At 48.9% G+C, this 19,704-nt stretch overlaps 1 protein-coding gene across 4 annotated transcripts in view; it reads left to right on the forward strand.

Moving 5' to 3' along the window:
* The window catches only part of GDNF (glial cell derived neurotrophic factor), a 28,706-nt gene continuing 9,259 nt past the window's right edge, over positions 258-19,704 (forward strand). The window contains exons 1-2 of one of the 4 annotated variants that reach the window (XM_018065785.1): positions 258-608; positions 5,083-5,259. In XM_018065785.1, coding sequence (XP_017921274.1) covers positions 5,109-5,259 — 151 coding nt within the window. In that variant the 5' untranslated portion in view covers positions 258-608; positions 5,083-5,108. Of the gene's footprint in view, positions 609-2,457; positions 2,612-5,077; positions 5,260-19,704 lie in introns of those variants that run through there. The other 3 variants (XM_018065784.1, XM_018065781.1, XM_018065783.1) reach the window with 3 other exon arrangements.

Genomic DNA, 19,704 nt, shown 5'->3' on the forward strand with positions numbered 1-19,704 from the left:
CCTCCCGGGGCCCCGCGCCTCCCCTCCCCCACCCCGGCCCCCGGCCCGGGCTCTCCAGGACCAGCCTGCGCTCCTGGCGCCCTCATGTCTTCGCGGGACTCTCGGCGCCGGTTGACGTGGTGTCTCGTTCGGATTTCCAGGCCAGACCTCAGCTCCGGCGGCAGCATCAGCCCGGCCCGTCTCGTGCTCTCCGGCGCGGCGCCCCAAGAAGGCGCAGAGCGCGGCCGCCGCGGCTGAAGCGCCCGCCGCGCCCCGCGCCCGCGCGGCCCCGGCTGAGAGCGCGGCGCGCGCAGCCCTGTCACCCCCCAACCAAGGCAGCGGCGGCTGCTCGGACCTTGCCTTCTGGGGGTGCGGAGAGCCGGCGGGGGAGCTGTCGGCATCCCTCGCCCTTCTCACGGCGGCGGCGGCGGCGGCGGCGGCTGGAGCCTTGGCCGCCGCCTCCTGCGTGCCCTCCCTGCCGGGAACGGCCCCAGGATTGCGAACTCGTGCCCCTAACCTGCTGGGCGGGGCTCCGCGCTCCTGCCCTCGGCCCGGATGGGTCTCCTGGCTGGGACTCGGGGCTCCTGGAGTTAATGTCCAGCTGGGGGTCTGCGGAGACCGGATCCGAGGTGAGTGGGGGAGAGGGCCTAAGGGGAGGCGGGCGCGGCGGGCTGCGAGGCGCGGCGGGCTGCGGGGCGCTGGAGACAGAGGGGGGCGCGGCTGGACCTCAGAACGGGCAGTGGGTCTAGAAAGAGAAGAGACTAAGAGGGAACCGAGACACTGGGAGGACAGAGAAAGAGAAGTTAAACTGGAGACAGGCTGGCCTTGCAGAGGGGCAGTTTGCCTTTCCACGTGGGCAAAGATCTCTGGGGTCCCTCATGCCTCTCTCTAGACCCCGAGGTATTCGACAGGGACAGTTTCCCTCCCCGACTCGGCGGGGCGCTCTTCTGTCAAGTCCTGGGAAGGTGCCGGGCTGGGATCGTCTTTGAACCCACCACTGCCAAAGTTGGGTCCTCTGTGGAGGCGCTGCTGCATAGATATCATTACTGGGGTGTAACTTGTTTTGGTCTGTTCCGAGGGAAAGTGTAGGCCCCGGGAGGGGCTGCTACTAAAGGTGCTGAGAACCTAAAAACAGAGCGCTCATCTCCTCTGGAGCCGTCTTGCAAATCTACATTCCTCGCCCTTTTCTGAACCCGGTTACTTGCATGAGCCCGCAATTTCAACTAACCATCCCCGTCGAGGTTAAGCGAGGGGCTTCCGGGATAGCCCAGGACCTGGGTCTTCGTCTCCAACAGACTTTCGAGCCTCAAGGTCTCCCCTACGCCATCTAAGTGATGATTTGAATGACCGCTTTTCTCCTGCACTCTGTGCCACCTCCCCCAGTTAACATTCTCCACCACTACCCTGCACAACCTCAGGGCTGATTTCGCCGCCTTTTGGTTTCCAGCCCCTCTCGGGGCGGGAAATAACTTTCCGCGGACCTCCCCAGCCTTCTGGCGCCTCTCTGGTTTCGGCGGTGGCAAACCGGTCTGCAGAGCAGACGCGCGCTCTCCGGGGGAGCTGCCCAACCCGGTGCTCGCAAGATTTTTGCTCATTGGTGGGGGCAAACACAACTCTCCTGGGCGCTGCCGCGGATATGTTAGAGCGCACTCGACTCTTGCACAGTCTTTTCGATGTTCACTTAAGTACTCCAAGGAAGAGATGCTACTGCTAACCTCGCGCACGCACCTCTACCCGCAAAGCTCCAATGCGAGCTTCTGGGCTTCCGCCCATCCGCGACCGGGTTTGCACTGAGTTTCGCCATATCTTCGCTTTGGCAGGGTTCAGGGACAGTAGCGCCTTTACAACAAGTGTCAGGTGTCCGAGGAGCCCGCAGCGTCCCCAGCCCATTCTCGCAAGGGGTTCGGGTGCATTCTGGATCTGAAACACGGCCTCGGGCCCTTGACCTATTCCCAGACTGTCTGCAGAAAGCGTGGCTCATTCTTTTCCCTACTGCGGTGTTGGCACCAACTGAGTAAGTCCACCGTCAGTTCAGGATACAAGGCACAGCTGAAAAGCAATACATCTTTCAGCAACTTCTGTCCGTATTCCGAAAGAAAGCCTCCGAGTTACAGCGCGCCCCCACCCATCCACTCCCGCCTCCCTTTTTCTCCTCCTGAGACCTGGATCTCGAGGGCAAACCTCCCAGCCTGCCAGACACGGGAAAGTGCGGGGGCACTGGCGGCGGGAGCGCTTACCCGCGGTGAGGCTATCACCGAGACGCGGGGGAGGGAGGGGGAGTTCAAAAACCAGGTTGCCGAGAAACCAGCTTAAGTGAAGCGGGTAGAGAAAAATCCGGGAGAGAGGATGAAGAGCGGTAGGAGAGGATGAACAGCAGGGGTGCTGGTGAGGATATCCAAAAGTTCCGGGGGTAATTTGGATTCGGAGAGGATTGGGGGGTGGTGGAGAGCGTTCGTGCAGCGGTTCTATACTTAAAGTGGCAAGGCAGCCGCCCGGCCGCGTGGGCGCTTTGGGACTCCGGCGGTTTCTGGTGCCCCCTGGTGCTGGGAACTCAGAAGCGCCCGGCGGCGAGTCCCGCAGTCCGGCTCCCTGGGGCGTCCGTCCTTTCCGCCCCAGGCCTGAGGATCACCAGGTGCCGGTGCCCGTGACCTCCCCTTTTGCTCTGCTGGACGCAGAGAGGGACCAGCCTGTGGGGTACCGGAACGGGTGCGGGGGCACCTAGCGGAGGAGATCTTGTTTATTACCGCATGTGGCAGTGCGTTGGGCAGTTGGCGCGCGTAGCAGAGGCTGCCGGTTGCGGCAGAAACACGTCGGACAGATGTGCTTTGAGAAAGCGATAAAGAGACCGACAGGGAAGCCGCTGGGTGTGTTGGGGGTGGGGGTGTGGGGACCCCACTGGGATCTGGGAAAAACCTCCCCTTAGACCGCTGTGAACGCTCAGCCTCCAGACTCCCTCCGCCCGGCAAACACCGGGAACTACAAAGCCGCTCTGACTACAGCCTGCGCGGGCGGTGCTCAGAGGGAAGAAGACGCCCTTCTCGCCTGCGGGAGGTGGGCGAGCTCTTTTCAACCGGCAGAGGGCGGGGGCGGGAGCCTCCTTTGGACGAGGCGGGGAGTTTTCCTCTGTGTCCTCTTTTGCCAGCTTCGTCACACTTGTAATTGAGGATCTCCACGTCCAATTTAAAAAACCCTCCGCCTGCCAAGCAGAAAAAAAGAAAAAAAAAAAAAAGGGAAAACCCTCTTAATGAGGAAGGGAAACCTGGTGCCTCTGTCGCTTCCTGCCGGCGGGCACCGCGATTTGGGACAGCGCATTAACCGCGCACCTCCCTGCCCCTCTGGGCAGCCAGACAGTTCGCACGCGCCGGCGATCTGGCACCCGGGCGAGAGGGCAGGAGGCCTCGCGTTCCCGCGTCGCCTCTGCTCGAGCGCCTCGCAGGGCTCTTTTTGCACGGCCTGGGTGAGGTGTTGCCTGGGGCCCCCGCGCCTCAACCCAGAGCCTTTCCTTTTCCCCGGCTTTGTAAACCAGCCAGTGGGGCATGGAGCGCCGGGAGCCTCAGGGTTTAGGAGTTCGTGGTCTCTACAGACTCCCCGAGCCCAACAGCTGCGTAGCGAACAAACAGACCCCCAAGGAATGGAAAATGCATTCGTCTCCGCAGCGGTGGGAGGTGGCGGTCGAATTAAACGCTTTCCGGGGTGGCCTGCACGAGAACCCCGAGGGCGTTCTGGGTAGAGATGGGGTTGGGGGCGGTTGCTGGAAGGGAGGCTGGAGCTCCTGGCGACTGATGGAGAGGAATGGGGTCGAGGTTTTTACTTTTACCTGGGAACTGCCTTACTCTCTTCCGCTGAAAAAGTTCAAGGAGCTTTTCCTAAGAATCTCTTTTACTTGGAGGAACGGGGATAATCAGCTGCACGAATCTCGTAATTTCCACTTTAGAATGCCCTTGGAAATTAGAACGCTGGCATTGGGGAGGCACCTCAAGGTGCCCGGGTCTCCCCCCGACCCCGCCTCCTTATTGCGTGGAGTTGGGCCCTGAGTTGAGAGTACCCTTTTTCTCACCCGCCCTCAACTGCGTGACCCTCCTTTCTAGAGGTGCGAGGATTGAGAAGCCAAACGGAGCCCCCTAAGAGGAACTGAGCCCCCACCGTGTGCCCTTTCCCGGTCTAGACCTTCTCGTGCCCGCGCTCCTGTGTAGCGTCCCCGACAGGGTACGATCGTCCAGGAGTGACTGTGACCCGGCGTGGGGAGCTCGAAACCCCTCTGCGAGGGGAAAGGATTTAAGGCCAGAATCTTGCAAAAATGTAAAAATAAAGAGGGTATTCGAGTACACCACGAACATTTTCAAGACCGAGGCAATCCCTCCGTAACTGTAACGCTAAAGCATTTATTGAACCTTTACGTTATGCGTGGTTAGGCCTTTTCATATGTTAATATTCATAACCTGAAGAAGTGGAAGTAGTATTTTAAACCGAGTTGAAACTTTGGAAAGTTCAGGAGCTTAACACAGATATTCCTGGACAGCCTCAAAGTCTTTAAGTCCCTACTGGCTTCTTGTTCCGACGACAAAACACTAATTGAAATGGCAGGAATGAAGCTTGGGCAGGGTTCGTGGTGCCACTGAGCCTGCCCCGCTAGCTGAGGACAGGATCAGGAGCCCGGGCGGGCTAGTCTCTTGCTTGGGTTCAGCGCTCGTTCTCCGGGGAGGGGTGGGGGTGGTCTGTGGGAGCTACTGGACGGGGCGGGAGCACAGGGTGAGGGTTGCCCGGTCGCCCCGCAGAATGGGGATGGGATTGCGCGCCAGTATTGCTGTCGTCGTATTGGTACTGGCAGGGGGAAGCAGCCCTGCCCCGAAATCCTGGGATCCGATGGCGGAAGAAAAAAGCAGTTGTCTGTTGGAAGCCGGAGAGGCGCACCCCGAAGCGGGGACAGGCAGGGCGCTGGGAAGGAAAGAAGGGTGGGGGTGCCCGGGAAGCGCCCGGCCGCAGCGGTCCGGAAGGAGGGCGGTGCCAAGTCTGGAGGGGAGCCCCGGGGACCCGCGCGGGCCCCAGCATCCAGGCCTAACGTGCTCTCCCCGGTTCTGCGCCCCCGCCCGCCCGCCAGCACAGGTGCCGCGGCCGGACGGGACTCTAAGATGAAGTTATGGGATGTCGTGGCTGTCTGCCTGGTGCTGCTCCACACCGCGTCCGCCTTCCCGCTGCCCGCCGGTAAGAGGCCTCCCGAGGCGCCCGCCGAAGACCGCTCCCTCGGCCGCCGCCGCGCGCCCTTCGCGCTGAGCAGTGACTGTAAGAACCGTTCCCTCCCCGCAAGGGTCACCCCACCCGCCGCCCGCACGCACCCCCAAGTCAGCCCCGGCCGCAGAGTGGCCTCCCAGGGAAGAGCCGCGCAGGCGCCGAAGCCCCCTCCCGGTGCGCCGCCACCAACTGGTGCCCCAAGGCTGCAACACCTAGTCTGTGTATGGCACGCGCTGGCTTTGCCCAACACAGAGGGTAACACACTTTTCTGCTGCTCATTTAGATTCCGATCAACAGCTGTTTTCCCCACCACTACCACCACCACAGGAAAACACACAGTTGTTCTCTTTTCTCTGCCTCCCCATCACACACACACACTCTCTCTCTCTCTCTCTCACTCACTCACTCACTCACTCACTCACACCCATGTTTTGTTCCAAAGCCCTCTATCTCTGTTTGGGTGTGCCTGGCTGTGCTGAATTGAGAACAATTGCTTTTCCATCCTAAACTGCCCTTGCAAGGGAAGAGGCTGAGGTTTCACAAAACCATGCCAGAGTCAGAGAAAACACAGAAAGGCCTTGATTTCCAGAACAAGCATCTGGGCAGTGTCAAGTGTGTTCAGGAAAGTTCCGGTTCTAGAAAGAAAATGATAAATAGTGCTGGGCTGGGGCTAGGGGGGAATAACAAAAAACTGTAGTTCACTCCACACATGACAATGTTAACTCTTAAGACTAGATTATTCATATTAGAAAATAAATCTGTGATTTGCCTCTCGAAATGTCTTAGCAGTTTATCAGGGCATGTCAACTATGATTTGATATAATCTACCCTCTGCTCTTGAGAAGTTTATCTATTGCATAAAGCAGAATATGCTTCATCACAAGTTAGAGATTACTGGGGAGGAATAGAAAATTTGCATAACCCCAAACTAAAGCAACAGTAAACCATAGCCGTAACCATGCTGGCTACTCCCCATTTCTATTACCCTATTCTGCATTTGAAAATTATTGTGATCATAGGCACCATAGGAAAGGGCTCCAAAGTCAGCTGTATGCTGGAGTCCCCCAAACCTGTGGCCTTGGGCTACAAGTAGCCCAGGAAATGTGATGTGCTTATCTTATGCTTGATTACAATAAAAGCATCTTCTTCCTGAAGTCCCAAGAAAAAGTGCATTTTTCTAAGACAAATGAAGTCTTCAAGAGTGACTTAGGGTTAGAGAACACAGTTTGATTCCCTTGAAACTGAAGTAACTGTTCCAAGAGTATATGTCAGTTAGTTGTATAAACCTGTTTTTAAAGGTTTTGGTTTCAGCCACAAATTTCTATCCTAGTGTATATAATGTTTCTCCAGTAGAAACTTAAAATGCGCTTTAGTGCCATAGTCTTCAGAACAGTACCCATGAAGGCTAAATGGCTTTTCATTCATTCAAACAGCCTAGGTCAGAGGAACAGGAGCCCAGTGAAAGGTAATAGTTTTCTCACCAAGGCACTCTGGAGGAAAAATGACTGTGCCTGATTATGAAGCTGATTAGTTCATGGAAATTTAATAACATATTAGTATCCTGTCTACCTAGGCTTATTTAATGCTGGCTCCTGCTTCTGGCTCTGCTTTTGGCTAATTTTGTCACCTCAGACAAATTACTTACTGCCAAACTCAATGAACAGTTTACATCTGTACAGTAAAGGAAGGCATTGCCAGCATGCCAGTGACTGAGATTTGGCCTACCCCAACCTTCACGCTCCACCCTAACCTTCCTTTGGGAAGAGACTCATAAGACCCCTGCTTACTGGACTCACCTGGTGAGCTCTAGTGACTACTGGTGCTGGGCTTCACCCAGAGAGATTCTGATTTAATTGGCTTAGGGTGTGGCCTGGGCAACTAGAGATTTAGGTGTTCCACAGGTGAGTCTAACGTGCAGTCAGTGAATCCCTATGCCTTGATAATACCCTAAGAAAATCTGTGCCTCATGTAAGGTCCAGCCAGTCACAAAGCAAGCAAGGTAACATTAATCTTATTGATTGGGGTGGGGGGAGTTGTGGGGGAAGGGAGGTTTTTTCCAAAACTGATACTAAGTCATCAGTAGTATCGATGGACAAGATTCTGACTACTGTATTTACATTTGAACCAGCAGAGCACACCCGATTCTGTTTTATCTATGGGAAGACCCAATAGATCCTTGAAAGAGAAATGTTCCCAAAGAGAAAGTGAGCTGCATTCTAAGCCAAATTGACTTCTTTCCAGGTATGTTCAATTCGGTAGCAAGTTGTCAGTGCGGGGAAGGCAGGATAAAGACAATGTGCAGACTTTGAACACTCAACCAGTGTCAACATGCCCCTGTCACAGTGCTGACATTTATATCCTGCACTGTACACCGTGCAGTTAAGGCTTATGTAGAAAACATTAAGTCACTCATCATTTGAAAATAGAAAGTGCCATAAATACTGATCCCTCTTCTTGGAATGCTTGGAACTTAGTAACCGAGCAAAGGCTCTCTCGTGCTACCTGAGTCAGTCATTCTGTACTGTTCAAAGGGGGCTGGACTGCACCCTGTCCACACATTCCCCCTTGAGATCGCATGTATTCTGCTGGTTCTGATGTAAATGAAGCAGCCAGAATCTTGTTCCTACCATTATCACGTGTTGAATTAACCAAGTAGAATTCGTAACTGGCCCACTTGTCTGCACAGAGGTTGACGATAAAGTTCATGGGCTGTGGCTGCTTCTTGTAGCAGCTTCAAACTTGTCTAAACTTAAAGACGCGAGGTTTTCCTTTCTGGTCATCCAAGACTTTTCCGTTTCACCGTCTTTGTTTTTATTTTATCATTGTGCTTTTTACCTGTGTCTTCACTAACGAGTGATTAGAGCAGGCCTGAGGCATGTAAAAGGTGAAACTAGAAGGTCTTGTACACAGATGTCATGGCATTTTAGAGCTGAAAGGTAGCCCCTAAAATTCCCAGGCCTAAAGATGTAAAGCAGTTTATCCAAAATGCCAGGGTTCCATGATGGCAGGAGGAAGATTGCTAAAGCCAGAACCTGAGTTTCTCTAAACCACTGAATTGCAGAGCGTTCAGCCTTGCTACCTAGGAGAAAACACTTTATATGGGAGGAAAGTTTTCAACTAATGAATAAAACTGTGTTGCACAGGGTTGCTTGAAGTTTTTAAAGGTTTGTTAATCATAGTCATATACCAGATCTCAGCTGTGCGTGATAACTCTAAATGTGTTTCACAAAGCATAAAATGCACGTGCTTTTTAAAACTTTGTGATCTAAAAGCACTTATTCATTCAACAAGTAATTAATGTATGCCTGTGTGTGCCAGGCACTGTCCTAGGGCTAGGGAATCCTCAGAACACAGACAAAAGCCCCTGTCCTCACAAAATGTACTATCTAATAAAGGTACAGGGTGTGGTGCAATTTGGTGGCATTGTAAACTAAAACTAAACCTTGGTCAGAAAAGGTGGCCTTTTTGTGTGACCAGAAATCAACTAGAAGAAACACTGAGCATTGCTAAATTATAACTGCAAGTAATCCACAGTGCATTGTAATATCCATTCTACCGGTTTGGCAGCAAGTCACAAAATTTCCTAGAGAAACAGTCTTGCGAATCAAGCCATCAAGTTCTCAGACTAACCCACAAAACTCTGTGTAACCTTGATCAATTTGAGATATGATTCACAATATTGTGAAGCTGGAGTCTCTTCCCAGGTTGTCATTTCCCATAATCTGCAGAAGGGGGACACAGAGCGAGAAATCATGGAGTTTCAACAAGCAAGAGCTCAAGTTCACATCAGTTCAGTCAGCCTGGCCACTTAACTGTTACTTAACAGCTCCCAAACCTCAGTTTCTTCATCTGTGAAATAGGAACACTATTCATCCTGCCTCCCGGGGCTGCTGGGAACAGAGTTACATGAGGCAATGCTTTGTAAAGCCCATGCCCCATAAACAACCATCGTACTAGCCACGCTGCTCCTCCCAACACGCACCCGGTGAGGGCCTTTTCTCCCGTCCCAGGCTTTCAGTTCAGCCTCTGCCAAGACATTGCTCTAAATGGTGGAATTTCAAGCAGCTCAACAAAGTACAGAGAGTGGAAGAAATGCAGGCCTTGCGGGGAGGCTATTTTGGGCCCCACAGTCAGTCAGTTGGGCCAGCCTTGCGTGGGATTCTGCCCCCGGGTCAGCTCCCCCTGGCTCTTCCCAGGTTTCGCAGCTTCTTCCCTTCCCCATTTGCTGAGCCCACATAGTTCTACGGAATTTTTCCCACCAGATTCCCATGGTCATGTTAGGGAGACCCTCGTCCCCTATGGGGAGAAGGGAGCCAGGACACCATAAGATCCTTACATGTAATGGAACAAGGAGGCTGTGAGCTGGAGGCTCCCTGTCTTGAGATAGAGCATTTCTGTTTTAAGTGATCCCACCTGGATATTTAATTCAAGCTGTTTCACAAACCCCAGCAGAAGACTGTTAGTGAATTTAGTAAACTTTCAGCCTATTGATATCCAGCTAAGTAAACCTTCTAATGCAACAAGGTAGTTAAATGTTAGGCTTTCAAATCTAATGTTGTGTGATACAGAGTTCAGAATAAATAAGCACTGTCCATCTATTTTTTAAATTATTATTTTAGGGACTGTATGAACAGACAATACTGTAATAAAGTCCCTAAGTTGGAAGGGGGCTCTGCCATTTGGGATGAGGTGCTTGGAATCAAGAAATCCCACGTCAGGCTTTTAGGAAACACTGATTCCTCACTCAAGATCTGAGACGAACATCTCATTCTGGCCTCAGTCTGAAGACCTATTTCAAACTGTTGCTGTTTAGAGAAATCTATTTCAGGCTTAATATGAATTGGCCAGTCTTAGGACCTCAGGCCGATCCAACAGCCAAAGAATTATTCTCAGAAGATTCTCCTTTCACTGATAGAAAAATAAAAGCTCTCTAGCATTTTCCCTTCCAAATGTCCCTTTCTTCTTGGTTTATTTAGCACTTAATGGTCCATAGCCTCTTTATTCAATTAAAATGTATTCTTTAATCACTTGAGCTCAATCAGGAAGCAAGTATTAAATATCTTTCATGCTCTAGGTGCTGTGTGGGCATCTAAAAGGCAAAATTGTGAACTTAAATAGCTTATGATCTAGTAGTAAACTATGGATAGGCAGATGGGTGGGTGGGCGGGCGGACTGTCAGTCCAACAGATAGCTATGTCTACCGAGGCATGTGCATTAGCTGTGGTCATGGTAAGAATTCCTAGGGATGAAGTCACTAGGATTTGGAGATCATAGCAGGAAACAATTCGGTGGAGAGGGAGGATTTGAGCTAGCACTTGAAAGATATGTATTAAGAAAGGAAGGAAAAAGAAAAAGGGCACATTCCAGACCAAGGAGAAGCACAGGCAAGTTTGTGATCACGATATGGGGAAGGCGCAGGTGGTGGATACAAGGAGGAGGCCAGACCAGTCGCCAAGTACTGAGAACAGGTGGCGGGAAGTGGTGTGAAATTTAGGCTATCTCTGTAGGTGATACCCAGATTATGAGATGCTGTAAAATCCAGGAAAAGAAGGTGCTTGCTCTGTTTCTGATGGCAGCGGGGTGCCACTGGGGTATCTCAAGCAGGCAGGTGGCAGCAAGTGGGATCTCACTGCTAAGCCTTCTTGCTGCAAAAATTATTCAAGCCCCAGGTTTCATGAATCTATAGCATAGGCATATTTTTCATTTTAAAGTGTGCCCTTATTTTTAAAAAGTGTCTAGGCATGGGCATAATTGAATCAATGTGTTAACAAGTGAAAAGCTACAAGTAAAAACTTAAAGTTAGTATCATACAAATGAACTTATTTACAAAACAGAAATAGACTCACAGACTTAGAAAACAAACTTATGGTTACCAAAAGGGAAAGGTGGGAGGGGGTAAACTAGGAGTTTGATACTGGCAGATACACGCTGCTGCTAAGTCATTTCAGTCGTGTCCAACTCTCTGCGACCCCACAGACGGCAGCCCACCAGGCTTCCCCATCCCTGGGATTCTCCAGGCAAGAACACTGGAGTGGGTTGCCATTTCCTTCTCCAATGCAGGAAAGTGAAGTCGCTCAGTCGTGTCTGACCCTCAGCGACCCCATGGACTGCAGCCTTCCAGGCTCCTCCATCCATGGAACACTACTGTATATAAAATAGATAACCAACAAGGACCTACTGTATAGCACAAAGAACTATATTCAATATCTTGCAATAACTTATAATGAAAACCTGAAGAAGAGTAGATATATAAAGAATATATATATCAACTATACTTCAATTAAAAATAAATAAAAACAAAAAATAAAGTTAGTATCATTATACCTCTTTGCTTTTCATGTAGTAACCCAATTTTTAACAAATAGGGTTTTTTAATTTATTTTATTGAGTATAGTTGATTTATCATGTTGTGTTAATTTCTGCTATACAACAAAGTGATTCAATTATATATATATATATATATATGTATTCTTTTTAATATTCTTTTCCCTTATGGTTTATCACAGGATAGTGAATATAATTCCCTGCACTATCGAATAGGACTTTGTTGTTTATCCAGTCTATGTATAATAGTTTGCATCTGCTAACCCCAAATTCCTAGCCCATCTTTCCCCAACACCCCTCCCCCTTGGTAACTACAAGTCTGTTCTCTACATCTGTGAGTCTGTTTCTGTTTCATAGATAAGTTCATTTATGTCATATTTTAGATTCTACATACAAGTGATATCATAGTTGTTAGTCTTTCTCTGTCTGACTTACTTCACTTAGTATGATTGCCTCTAGGTTTAGCCATGTTGCTGCAAATGCCGTTATTCCGTTCTTTTTAATGGCTGAGTCATATTCCTGTGTGTGTGCGTGCACACCATGTCTTCTTTATCCATTCATCTGTCGGTGGACATTTAGGCTGTTTCCATGTCTTGGCTATTGTAAATAGTGCTGCTATGAAAATAGGGATGCACGTATCTTTCTGAATTACAGTTTTGTCGCTGGATCATACAGCAACTCAATTTTTAGTTTTTTGAGGAAACTCCGTATTGTTTTCCGTAATGGCTTTACCAATTTACATTCCTTTACCAACTGTGTAGGAGGGTTTTCTTTTCTCCACACCCTCTCCAGCATTTGTTATTTTTTAAATAGATTTCATGTATTGTCCTAAAATCGAGTAAGTTTGAGCTGTACTGGGTAAGAGATGTTATGTATCCCTATTGTACAGATGAAGCAATGAGACCTAGAGATTTTCTCAGGGTCACAGATTTAGTAAGTGATGAAGACAGAATTCAAACTTCAAACTTTTACTCCCCAAACCAGTAATTTTGGCTTAATACAGACTGCACTCTCATATTAGTAGATTAAGAAAACACAAATCTTGATTTGCTAAAAATACATTCACTCTCTGAAACATGTATTTCTAGGAAAATCAATTAGCCGAAGCAAGGAATATTTTATTTCCTCCAGGCCGTTTCTTTGATCCCTGTTTGGGCCAGAGTGGACCTAGGGTTATTTTATTCATGGTACTTCAGAATCCAAATCAGGACATTTTAGAAAGAAAAACGTGTATTTCTTCACACACTCCTAAACTATCAATGGTTTTTGCAATGAGGGGAAGCTCCCTAACTCTTTGGGACAGAGTGAGGTCTCCTTGAATACTTGAGGCCTTCAGGGGGGTACTTGTTCTCAGATGGCTTCTGTTCTGCCCCGGACAGGGAGTGTCCACATGGGAAGCCAAGGGCAACAGCACACAGCCAGAACAGCCGCCTCTGTGGGAATGGGAGTGGATTTGTATAAGCAGATCTTAGGTCTCTACTGAGAATCAACTGGTTAACTCAGTAGAGATAAAACCCACTTTTTAATGATTTTATAGGATAACTGAGTTGGAAGGCCTAGTTTTGAAAGTCTTCAAACTTTTCTTCTTGCAAACCTAAAAAGTTATGTTGAAAAACTAGCACACACTCCTAAGGTAACATCTATAATTTTCCAACAAGTTTAAATAGTTGTAGCAGAAGTAATTTCCAGACCATTTGGCAGCTAGACATGTGCTTCAATATTTTTGGCAAAACTGTGGAGCTGCAAATTTAGCTTATTCGATTTGTGGGAAATTATCCAAATGTATCAGCTCAGATACATTGATTTTTTTCATCAGAAAAGGTCCAACTTCATTTTCATTTCAAATACACATGTTAGTCTGCATCTATGGCAACCACTACCCTTTTGGATCCTAATTGTAAGATGAATAGATGGGTGGGTGCATGGACCGACAAGCAGATCATGCCTTGCCATGACTGCCTGACCAGAATGAAATATGGAACCACCCAGTTTGATGTTTCCTGATTTATTCATATGGGACTTTTCCTTAGTAAAATATTCATAGTACAATGAACACCCACAGGTCTTTTTCACCAAGATGGACTTCTTGTTAGCATTTTGCTTCATTTTTTTTTTTCATTTGAGAATTACTTTCAAACCTAACAATACATAGTTTAGTGTGAACCTTCTAGGAGCAAGGACATTACCTTATGTAACCACAATTCAGTTATCAGTCTCAGGAAACTTAACATTTGTACAATACTGTTATCCAATAGATAGTCCAAAATCACATCTCCTCAATTGGCAAGAATGTCCTTCATAGTTTTTCTCCTTAATCAGGGGTCAGAAATTGCATTTGATTGTTGTGTCTGTTTATTCTCCTTTAATCTGGAATTAGCTTCCAACCCTTTTTTCCCCCCTACAACATTTTGAGAAGTCCAGGCTGTCTTGCCTGCGGTTCTGCAGACTGCCCCTCGGGTTGCATTTGTGGGATTGTTGGCACTTGATTAGATTCAGGTTCACATCTTTGGAACACTGTGTTCTTGATGACGTGTCTTCACATCGTGAGTCACCAGCACCAGTTTAGCCCAAGGAGCCTTGCACACCCAGACTGTCCTTACAGGTATCTATCCACGAGACAGTGCCTTGTGGTAAAATGAGTGAGATGGGCAAGAAGTGCATCTGTCTGAGGAAGTCCAAGGGTGATCATAAAACTGGCTGCAGGAGTATTTGTCTGTGGACCAGGCTTAGAATACAGCACATGTGGAAGTTATGGATCTGGACATGGATTCTTCTAAAATTCCCTGTAGACTCTAGAAAGTCCTCATGTACTGCCCTCTGAGGGATACATGCCACAGTCTGAAGACACTGACCAGTGCCCTGGTGAACGCAAAATATTGTTCACAGAGTCAGTTGAGGTTTGCGTGGTTAATTTGAGGGCATTCTTAGGAAGAGGGAAGAGGCAGCCCAGACTCCCAAGATGGGTCTGCTCCTTCTGCCCACAGACCACCATGCCAGGGCCCCCAGGCCTTCTGCTCTGTGGGACACAGTGGATGAGCAAGGGGCCAGTGTCTGCATCCCCTTCAGGGTACTCTGTCCATGAGCCAGCCGAGGTGATCTTCATGCTGCTTCCTCCAGTGTAATGTTGATGAAGGATCATCGTCAGATGTGAAAACTATAGGACTGACTTTGTGGGCCATTTGTTAAATGCCTCCAGGCCCTAAGCTAAAAACTTTTCTCCCATTCCAAGTAATGCTCCCCATTTTAGGGGGAGGTCGGGGCTACACAAAGTTATAGGCACCTCAGCCAGACTGGACTTGGGAAAGCCTAACCCAACACTTCCCTTGGGACCACGTGACCACTTCCTGCCAGTGCAGCGCACTGCTGCATACCTCTCCTGGCTGTGTCAGAAGGTCAGGGAGGAGACAAGTCAGGAGTGGAGGTTTTGAATGCAGCTGGTTTTGAATGATTGCTGTTCGGTTGCTAAATCATGTCCGACTCTTTGCAGCCCCATGTACTGCAGCATGCTAGACTTCCCTGTCCTTCACTATCTCCTGGAGTTTGCTCAAACTCATGTCCATTGTGTCAATGATGCCATCTAACCATCTCATCCTCTGTCATCCCCTTCTCCTCCTGCCTTCAATCTTTCCCAGCATCAGGGTCTTTTCCAGTGAGTCAGCTCTTCTCATCAGGTGGCCAAAGTCTTGGAGCTTCAGCTTCAGCGTCAGTCCTTCCAATGAATATTAAGAACTGATTTCCTATAGGATTGACTGGTTTGAATGATACTTATAGCTAATTACCTGAAGAGTCCTTGAGAGTCCAGTAAAGTCATTCACTGAGGGGTAGAGAGTCCCTCCTCACTCTGATGGCAGGAATCCATCAGGCAGGCTAGAATGATAGAGAACACTTCCCTTTCACCCTCTTTATTCTCCTTTCAGCTTTTCAGTCCTTCCTCTTCTTGTCCAGGTCTCTCCAGCCCTTCGAGTTCCTTCTACCCAATGCCCAGTTAATAGCTTCCCAGGTGGCTCAGTGGTAAAGAATCCTCCTGCCAATGCAGGAGACCCAGGTTCAATCCTTGGGTCAGGAAGATCCCCTGGAGAAGGAGATGGCACCCCACTCCAGTATTCTTGCCTGAAAAATCCCATAGATAGAGGAGCCTGGTGGGCTACAGTGCATTGGGTCGCAAAGAGCTGGACATGACTGAGCGACTAAACGACAGCAGTGCTCCACTGGCCCTGTGGGGAAGGGCCCAGGAAGGTTGATGCAGGCCCCAGTGTAATTGCCAGGCCTCTCGGACTGCAGACAGGGCCTTCTGGGAAGGAGGGAGTGAGCTTCCTTTGCTTTGCAGGTTCCTCTGGGGTTTCCCCTGAGAAACCACCCACCTTTGATAACACCACATGGGATTATTTTCTCTTTGTGTGTGCTTAGTTTCATTGGGTAACTTTCTCACCCTCCCCATAAAGTGTTTTGTAAGGACAGTAACAGGGCCCCTGGTGTGCACTCTTGAGCGTGAGGTGATTATAGCTGGCTGTGGAGTGCTTTCAGCTCACACCAGGTATTCATGGATTAGCTGACAAATGGACACCCTACTGGGTGTTTTCCTGACTTAAAAGCAGAAGAATGAACATTTTCCCCCTCAGGGGAGCCATTTCTGTATTACCATAAAATTATTAACATCACTATAATAACAGCATGGACCACATAGGTGGAAATCAGAGCAATTGGAATCTGAATAACAAAATGAATATAGTCCATCTTTCCTGAGTGAAAGTTTTTGAGCTATTTGTATTCTTGGGGTAATTTCAATTATAGTGATGATAAGTTTTCTTAGTTAAATTGTAGGATAAATAGTCAAGAAATGGTATTTCTAAGAAGTATGTGTGATGTTGGTCAAAGTAGGTGGAGATGGTAAATAAAATGGCATTTTGGTTGGGCAAAGTGGCCTTTAACAGTATACCCAGAACTCCTTTTTCTGAATTTTGAACTGGTTGGTCTTTTCTTCTGCCTTGAGAGGATCCAGAAATACTTTTTTAAACGACAAAACACTGGTGTTTTTATAACACAAATACTTTTCAAATAAACCCATGTCATGTTTTATTGCCAGCCAACCACTGGTCACGAAGAGAATACACCAGTAGCTCCAGCAGTGGTCACAATGACTTAGTAAATGGCTTCAGCTGGTGACTGTTCATAGAATAGACGCCATGGACCCTTCTTGAAGTGACCGATGGCCTATGTAATGCTAGGTGAATACTCTGTCCAAAATAGGGAGCCCAGGGCAGTCATTACATAGTGCAAGATAACCTCGGGAATCTAGTGCTTAGGGACCCAGGGGCACTTTTTTAAAATGCTTTCAATTGAGTGGCAAAATCAAAACTTTTAAATAGCAGATGACAGAACTTTGAATTTTTTGGAGAACTGGAACATTCTCCCAGACCAACATTGCACATTTCAGAGGTCACGGAAGGTCAGATTAAAAACAAGGTGAACAGTTTCCAGGACAAGCTGTGGGACTGTCACAATCCATTTGGCAGCGGTTGCCGTGGATGATTCTAGCCTCCGAGTTCTAAGACCTAAGCATGTTTTCTTAAATTGTAGAATAAACAGTCCAGACATGGTATAGCTCATAAGTATGTGTCACGTTGGTCAAAGCAATGTCCTACATATGACAGGAGCAGCAAAATCGTAAATGAATAAAACGGAGATTTTGAGAACATGTTTTATTTTGAAAAATCGATTTTGTTGGCCATTTGGGTGAGAAGGGCTGGAGGAGCATAGCCTGTTGGTGTCTTTGTGCTCTCAGAGATGATGGGCTCCATCTCTGCCTTTCCAGGTGGAGACTGAAATGTAAGGCTGCCTCCCTCCTGCAAGAACCTGGATGTTTTGAGACTTAGATACATGGCCCCCTGTACACATCCCTTCACCTCTCCTAAAGACGACATAGGAAGGTGATTTGATGAGTTGAGAGGCACTTGGTTATTTCAAAAGTAACCAAGATGTTGAGATAAGAGGCAAACAAAAAACGTTTAGGGCCGCTAGAACCTCTTGTGGGGTCTCTTGGGGCCACGATGGTGGTGGCTGAGCAGAATGGCGCTGGGACATCAGCAGAGGTGGTCCTCTCCCTGACGGGGGTGACTAGAGATGAGTGTCGGGCAGGGGCTTCCCACCGAGACTCGCGACTGTCCACATCTTAGGCTGTCAGCACTGGGGAGCCCCCCTCCCACCCCAGAGGGATAGGCGACCTCAGAAGGATTGCCTAGTCCAAGGTTGCAAGGCTGTGCAGGGACTGACCCCAGATGGAATCCCAGGCTCTGTCCTCTCCAGCTCTGCAGTGAGACTTTGTCACTTGGCGCCAGTGTGAGTTTGAGGAGCTTCCGGAGACAGGGCCTCTCTGTCTGAATCTGCCACCGCCCTTGGCTGCCGGTTTTCCGGTTTTTACTGGGAAACTGCCAGTTCTGCCTTGGAGTGACATGCAAGACCCAGGAGCTGGGAGAGGTGCCCCTGACCCGCATGCTTTTCCCTTTTTAGAGACAATATACTGAATTCTGTGGCATTGGCAGCCTAACTTCAGAATTTACTTACTGCACCTCCATGCCTGCCGAACTTTCCAATAGGAAGTGTGTTTCTCCCTTCCTGTTCTGAATGTGGTAAATGCATGCAGGTGGAGTCAGCATACCTTGCCCTCCTTCCAGAGTAAGTTGCCACAGGCTGAGAGCAGGCAAGCTGCACCACCGTGGAATTTTTACTTAAAAACAGATAGGCAGCTAGGAGCACCGGAACCAGTCTGAGCTTTGAAACCAAACCGACTGAGTCCACTTTTATGAGCCATGTGACCTTGGGCAGATAGATATTTATCTTCTCTGAGCCTCAGTTTCCTGCTCTATAAAGTACAGATACTATGTGACCCCTGTTTTAACCTTGCAGGGATGTCACTGGGGTTCAAGTTCAGGTTGGGACCTTTCTCTTGTGACTATTAAGTACACCAAGGAAGCTATCGCTTATAATACAGGATGATGCCATTTGTAATTTGAGGAATTTTAAAGGTGAGGCTCTACCATGTAGTTCTTATTTCAATATTAGTGAAAGAAAATCATGTTTGTACACTATTGAAAAGTAAAAATAACATTCTAAAGAATGACACTAGTTGGGAATTCTCTTGAGAGGTTATATAAATCTTAGGCTGATCTTTTCTTTTCATACAGACGTGCACGTGTATATGTGTTGGTTTTTCCTGGATGACTCAGGGGTAAAAAAATCCACCTGCCATTTCAGGAGATACAGGAGATGCGGGTTCAATCCCTGGGTTGGGAAGATCCCCTGGAGGAGGAAATGGCAACCCACTCCAGTATTCTTGCCTGGAGAATCCCATGGACAGAGAAGCCTGGCGGGCTACAGTCCACGGGGTTGCGAAGGGTCAGACACAACCAAGCACAGCATGCAGACTCACATGAAGTGTATGTATATATGCACATACAGGCGTGTATACATGTGCATGTGTATACACACATACACAGAGAGAGAACTTCTCTTTTCATATACTTGGTCTACAGAGCAGTTTGTACTTTACCTGGGCTTCAGGTGGGCAATGAATATCAGAGTAAATGTCCTCCGCTGCCAAGGGGGTTTCCACTCACCTCCTTTTGTAGACCGTCTTTCAGGGGAGGCTCCACATGTGAGGGTGGGCTGCCCAGCCCTGCAATGCCCCCAGATGCAGCATCTTAGGCCTCGTATCCCGGGTCGAGCCCACCCCAGAACTGGGCACTGCCTGGAGCGAGGGCACCCAGGTGCTGGTTGAAGATGCATGTCTCACCTGTGTAGCCCTGGCTCAGGCCGTAGGTCACGTCTGTGGACCTCAGCATATTAACTCTTGCCCATCCAGTACCCAGCAGCTGGGTGATTTCCAGTGAAGCATAGAGGCAGGAGCCCCAGAACAAGGAACATCTGGGTCTTCTCTCCAGCACCCCTGCAGCCTTGAGGCTGGCTCTGACCTGGAAGACAGCTCCAGTACAAGAGGCCCTCTGTGGGTACCAAAGTCCAGGCCCCTCTTCTCTGGGCCTCACAGAGACCCCTCCCACTCTAGGTAAGGGGTCACATCCTCTCTGCTCTGTGCACAACCTTGAGCTTGTAGGCTTCCTCTGGGGCCCATGGGTGGAAGACAGGCTGAAAAGTGGCTTAGAAACCCGGCTGGGGAGA

Source organism: Capra hircus, chromosome 20 (genome assembly GCF_001704415.2).
Source record: "Capra hircus breed San Clemente chromosome 20, ASM170441v1, whole genome shotgun sequence".
NCBI lineage: Eukaryota > Metazoa > Chordata > Mammalia > Artiodactyla > Bovidae > Capra > Capra hircus.